This window comes from Anser cygnoides, chromosome 30, assembly GCF_040182565.1.
Source record: "Anser cygnoides isolate HZ-2024a breed goose chromosome 30, Taihu_goose_T2T_genome, whole genome shotgun sequence".
Taxonomy (NCBI): domain Eukaryota; kingdom Metazoa; phylum Chordata; class Aves; order Anseriformes; family Anatidae; genus Anser; species Anser cygnoides.
In genome coordinates, this window is record NC_089902.1 from 1,709,781 (window position 1) to 1,716,020 (window position 6,240).

Consider the following 6,240-nt stretch of genomic DNA (forward strand, 5'->3'; position numbering starts at 1 on the left):
CCATGATTACAGACAGGCAAAGCGCTGTGCTGAGAAAAGTCTTGGTTGGTTTTGGTGAAGCAGAAGGGCCAAGGCCTGACCCCAGCCACTGGGAGGGGAGATCCTGCACCCCCACGTCTGGCTCAGGGCTCTTCTTGGGGTCTGTATGATGTGGTGGGCAGTGTGATGCCACGAGAAGAACTTCATTAGGACACCTCCCCACCCCTGCACAGGGTATCAAGGAAGCAGTGAGGCCCCATTGCAATGACTCTATCTCGTCTCCTCAGAAGCTCTAGCTAAAGGGACAAAAACATCAGGGCTGTTGGGGCCTTCCCTTCTTGCAAGCACCCTCTGCCTTCTCCTCTGCAGGCTTTCCTATGCTGTCCCATACTTTGTCCTATTTCCTTGAAGCCTGCAGACACCCATCTCTGTCCACCACCTTACTCTGATCCAGGACTTTCCATCAATTCACCAATGTCTCATCAAGCCTCATCAGCTGTTCCTTGAAACACAAAGCAATGGTCTGATCACAGACACTCTTTGGGTGACATATGGCACCACAGCACGACCCTTTGAGGGACATTTCTTCCTCCTTGTGGCCAGTGCCACCCTTCCAAGGTGCACCTTGTGGCAGTTTTTTTCTCTCCTGCTCTTCTCTACAACAAAAAAAAACTCCATCAGGGTGGAAACCACTCCTGAAGCAGGCATCCCAACCCACCAGGCTCCTTGCGGCCTGTCAGCCAAGCAGACAGAAGTCACCTCAGCAGCATCTCCCAAGGCCTGGGCCTGCTGCTGGCCTTGCAGCTTCTTGGCTAGACACAGCCTCCTGCTGTCCAGTCCTGGACTCAAGCAGAACGGACAGGACAAGCCCTCTGCGGGCCTTCTTTCTGTCTGGGTCCTCCTGGGGATGGAGGCAGAGGGGATCCCACAGTCAGCAAGCCAAGCAGGGGCCTTCTGCTGGCCTAGCAGGGCCACTGGCAGATGTCAGCCCCAAAGTGCACATCCCAGGGAGAAGCCAAGGGTGACCTGCCACCTCCAGACACAAGGGACCTCACAGTCCCTTTGCGTGACACGTTCCTGCTGCTGCCCTATCAGCTGCAGAGACAGAAGTGACCTCCCAGTCACTGCCCCAGTCCCCTTCCTCCTGCTGGGGCAGGATATCCTGAGGCAGAGCTGAGCTCATCAGAGCATTCCCACCCATCTCCTCCTTGTGGCGCACAAGCTGATCAGATCCATGGCCCCTCACATCCATTTCTGAATGCCATGTGACTGCACAGCAACCTCACGGTTCCTGCCCTGCCTCAAGGGGCCAAGCGCGCAAAGTTAAGGGTCAGGTGAGAGGCTGAAGGTGAGGAGGTTAATGCACAGGAACGAGGGCTTTGTCTCGTTACTTTTTACATTTGGGTTTAGGGACCAGGACTCACCATTCTGGATTAGAGATTAAGCAAAGGTTTTGTGGGCAGGTTTGATGTTCTGCTTGGGGTGTCATGTCTGTGCTTAGGGGATGGGCAGGCTTTGTGGTTTAGGGTTTCGTTTAGGTTTTTGTTTGTTGTTTAACCCTAGAAGTCTACGATTAAATAGAAAAATTACAAGCTAGTGCTAAGGGCAGGGATCAAGGTAAGCAAGAGAGTAAAGGTAAGGGAAAGAGGCTATGGGCTGAGTTTTGGCTTCAGTGCATACTTTGAGGTCACGCATAAGAGTAGTGGATTTGTGTCAGGCTGCGGGGTGGCATTTCGATTTATGAACTAAAGTTACTGATTGAAACTGGGGAAGGGCCTCACATGACTGTTTTAAGTCACTGTTACAGCAGCATCAGCATAACCTGAACCCTCTTACCTCTAGAAATTCCTTAATTTCTGCTGGCCAAGCCCCTATTCCCTCCCCCAAATCTCACTTCTCTCCTGTCCATGCTTCTCCTGACCTCCCCATATCAGTCATCTCATTGGGATCAGCTTTCTGATGGCATTCATGATCTCAGAGTTAAAGTTTAGGAGAGGGTTTAAGGTGAGGAGGTTTATGCACAGGAACAGGGGCTTTGGGTGAGAGATTAAGCAACTGTTTAGTGGGAGGGTTTGGTGTTCTGCTTGGGGTGTCAGGTGTTTGGTTAGGCTATGGGTAGACTTTGGGCTTTAGGGTTTTCTTTAGCACTGTGTCCTGGTTTCAGTTAGGACAGAGTTAACTTTCCTCCTAGTAGCTGGTAGGGTGCTCTGTTTTGGATTAGGATGAGAAGAGCGCTGATAACATGCTGATGTTTTAATTGTTGCAGGGCAGTGTTTACACCAAGCCAAGGACTTTTCGGCTTCTCGCTCTGTCCTGCCAGCGAGCAGGCTGGGGGTGCAGCAGGAGCTGGGAGGGGACAGACCCAGGACAGCTGACCCCAACTGGCCAAAGGGGTATTCCATACCATCTGGCGTCATGCTAAACAACATATAGGGGTGGCTGGCCGGGGTGGGGGGCCGGCTGCTTGGGGATAGGTTGGGCATCAGTCAGCAGGTGGTGAGCAATTGCATTGTGCATCACTTGTTTCATACACATTATTATTATTATTATTATTATTATTATTATTATTATTATTATTATTATTATTTTCCTGTCTTAATAAACTGTCTTTATCTCAACTCACAGGCTTCACTTTCCCGTTTCTCTCCCCCATCCCAGAGAGGGAGGGGGGAGGGTGAGAGAACGGCTGTGTGGTGTTTAGCTGCCGGCCGGGTTAAACCACAACACACTGTTAAGAAGTTGTCTAGGATTAAATAGAGCATTTTAATGCTAGTGTAAAGGGAAGGGATCAGGCTGAGCAAGAGAGCAAGTGTAAAGGTAAGGGGCTGAGTTTTGGCTTCAAGGGATTCTTTGAGGTCAGGCAGTAGAGTAGTGAATTCCTGTCAGGGTGTGGAGCAGCATTTAGGTTTAGGGATTAAGGTTACTAGTTAAAATAGGGGCAGGGCTTTATGTGACTGTTTAAGTCAGTGTTACAGCAGAATGAACATTACGTGAACCCTCTTACCTCTTCAAAATTGTTATTTTCTTCTTGTCAAGCCCCTGTTCCCTCCTGAAATCACACATCTCTCCTGGCCACGCTTCTCATGAACCTCCCATATCAGTTGTCTTCTAAGGGGCAGCTATCTGATGGCACTCGTGATCTCACAGTTCATGATCTCTGTCTCACCTCTGTTGGCTCCTCCATTCCTGAGACAGAAGTGGCATTGTAGTCAGGAGGGCAAAGGGCACAAAGGTCTGTAGGAGCACCCTGCACAAGGTGCCCAGCACCTCTGCACCACCTTCACCACAGTGAGCTTCCTGCTTACGTGTTTTGGTTCGGGAATGGCTTCTGTGGATCCAGGGTAACGTTTCCCAGGCCATCGTGCAGGCCTCAGATGCCCCCGCCGGGCATCTGGGAGGCAGTGGCCACCTCTGTGTAGAAAGCTGCAAGCAGCCCTGAGGGATGACTTCAGGCAAAAGTTGGAATCTCTGACATGACAACCAGAGGAGCTGCTCTGCAGAGCAAGGGGTCGTGCAGAGGGAGGGCTGTGCTGGGCAGGCGGGGAGGCAGACCCACCTCATGGTCTTTAGCGATATGGTTTTGTGATGACCTTATTAGTAGGACAGCCATTGAATGGGATGGACGTGGAGGTCTTTTGCAACCTTAATGATTCTATGATTCTATCAAGGCAGCAGAGAGGCAGAGCCCAGCGGGCAGTGAAGGGCAGCCCTGAGGGCCACCAGGGCTGCTCCTCCCAGTGCCAGTTGGGTTCTTGGCCCTGAGCTGGGACTGCTCGCCCAGCTACAGAGGTGATGGGAAGAGAGGAAAGTTGAGATCGAGAAAGTCCTCGTGGCTTCTTTTTTGCCTATATGTACACTGGAAGCGTACTTCTATAAGTAGTTTAGATAATACTGTCAAAGTAAGTAAACTAATTAATAAGCAAAAGGCCAAGAATACTATTAAATCAAAATCAAAGATATTGAAGACATTCTTAATACTTAAGAAGCATGTAGAGAAACAGTTTCCTCACTGCACCCTTGATCTCCTTGTTTCTCTTGCTGTAGATGAGGGGGTTCCCTGCTGGAGGCACCACTGAGTACAGAAATGACACGACCAGGTCCAGGGATGGGGAAGAAATGGAGGGGAGCTTCAGGCAGGCAAACATGGCAGTACTGACAAACAGGGAGAGCACGGCCAGGTGAGGGAGGCGCGTGGAGAAGGCTTTGTACCGGCCCTGATCAGAGGGCATCCTCAGGACTGCCCTGAAGATCTGCACATAGGACACCACAATGAAAACAAAGCAACCAATACCTAAACAGAAGGTGATTGCAGTAAGCCCAGCTTCCCCGAGGTAGGCATCTGAGCAGGAAAGCTTGAGGATCTGGGGGATTTCACAGAAGAACTGGTCCACAGTATTGCCTTGGCAGAGGGGCAGGGAAAATGTAGTGGCCGTGTGCAGGACAGCACTGAGAAAGCCACTGCCCCAGGCAGCTGCTGCCATCTGGGCACAAGCTCTGCTGCCCACGACGCTCCCGTAGTGCAGGGGCTTGCAGATGGCAACGTAGCGGTCGTAGGACATGACGGTGAGAAGGGAATACTCTGCTCCAAGAAGAAGACTGAAAAGAGGACTTGGACAGCACACCCTTGGTAGGAGATGGCCCTGGTGTCCCAGAGGGCATTGGCCATGGCTTTGGGGAGAGTGGTGGAGATGCAGCCCAGGTCGAGGAGGGCGAGGTTGAGGAGGAAGAAGTACATGGGGGTGTGGAGGTGGCGGTCACAGGCTACGGCAGTGAGGATGAGGCCGTTGCCCAGGAGGGCAGCCAGGTAGATGCCCAGGAAGAGCCCGAAGTGCAGGAGCTGCAGCTCCCGCGTGTCTGTGAATGCCAGCAGGAGGAACTCAGTGTTGGAGCTTCTGTTGGACATCTGTTAGTTCTGTGATGTGGTCCTGCACAAAGAGAAAGAATAGTAATAATATACAACAGATTTATCAGAGGAAAATTCAATTTTCTCATTAAAAAATATCAAAAAGATTGTCCACTTGCAGGCAGTTATTTTGAAGTTCCCTTTAATGACTTCCAACTGGTTCTGAGTTTCTCTGCGAGAAGAGTACTCTTCTGTGGGCAATGGAAGAATCAGACGTAGCTGAAGGTAGCAACATGGTAGGAACATGGCGTAGTCTCAGATTCACTTCACTCCTGATATAGAAGAGATTTCCCCAGTTTTGCTCCTAGTTCATCACAGAGCAGAAATGTGGATATTTATTTATTTATTTGTTTCTTTGTTTGTTTGATTTGTACTCTTTGTTCAGCTGCCCCACCACACCTGAGGAGTGCTTCTAAGGCATAAATCCTGGGCATTCTGCTGCACTCCACGTGAAACCTTGTAGATCCTTACAGTCACAGATACTGCCTTGTTAGAGCAGAGTGCCCTTCAGAGAGGAGAGGCAGTCAGTCCATCAGTCCTGGTCCAGCTGCCCTGTGTTGGCAGGTCTTTGAGCTCCAGGACAATTCTCCTCCTGTGTTCCTAGAGTTGTAGAATCCTCTAGAAGCTGTAGAATATCCTGACTTGGAAGGGTTCCACAAGGATCATCAAATCCCACTCCTGAATTTGTACATGAACACCCAAAAATCAGTCCATATGCCTGAGGGGGTTGCCCAAATATTTGTTGAATTCTGACAGCCTCAGCGCTGTGAACACTTCCCTGCGGTAGCTGTTCCAGTGCCTACAGAACCTGGCCACTGCTGAGTTTTTCTAAAAGAGAAATCGTGGGCATTTCTCCTGCACTTGAAGGGAAACTTTGTGGATCCTCAGAAAAAAGGGACTGGCCCTATAGTGCAATGTCCTTTATTGAGGACAGGCCCCAGCATGCAGGAGGGGCTCAGGGCCCAGAGCCCAGCTGCCACAGGGAGGAGCAGCCCCGCTGGCCCTCGCGGCTGCCCCTCACTGCCCGCTGGGCTCTGCCTCTCTGCTGCCTTCGGGTCGGGGCTGCTGCTTCCCTGGAGCCATGGCCATGGCCAGCAGCAGGACGTGGCCTTTTCACTGCTGATCTCTTTTGCTTCCAAATTGTTCTCTTATGCTCTTTGTTTTGAAATAAGGAGAAACCCTTCTGCGCCTGTGTGCATCCAGGTCTCTAAGGCAAGCAGGAGGGAGCTGGTGCAAAGGAGCTGTAACATCCAGCTGCAGACTTCTGGGCCGAAGTCTGGTGGAAGGAAAAGTGACGCAAGTGCCAAAGAGAGAAATGTCAGGGCTGGGGTGCTGAGGAGCAAGGTTCTCCATGCAGT

General features: G+C 51.0%; 1 protein-coding gene across 1 annotated transcript; it reads right to left on the reverse strand.

The window, feature by feature from the left end:
• Window positions 1–3,950: 3,950 nt before the first annotated feature.
• LOC136787627 (olfactory receptor 14C36-like) lies at window positions 3,951–4,882 on the reverse strand. The gene is made up of 2 exons (XM_066984939.1): window positions 4,558–4,882; window positions 3,951–4,378 (listed from the first exon to the last, which is right to left on the reverse strand). Exons 1-2 carry the CDS (start codon window positions 4,880–4,882, stop codon window positions 3,951–3,953), a joined length of 753 nt encoding a protein of 250 aa, XP_066841040.1.
• Between the last annotated feature and the right edge of the window lie 1,358 nt (window positions 4,883–6,240).

What these genes read in the sequence shown, in the direction of transcription:
- LOC136787627 (XM_066984939.1), bottom strand. Translation starts at nt 4,882, where the DNA reads ATGTCCAACAGAAGCTCCAACACTGAGTTCCTCCTGCTGGCATTCACA. An exon ending in AGTCTTCTTCTTGGAGCAGA is followed by an intron (nt 4,379 to 4,557) that starts GTATTCCCTTCT and finishes CCCTCTGCCAAG; the next exon opens with GCAATACTGTGGACCAGTTC.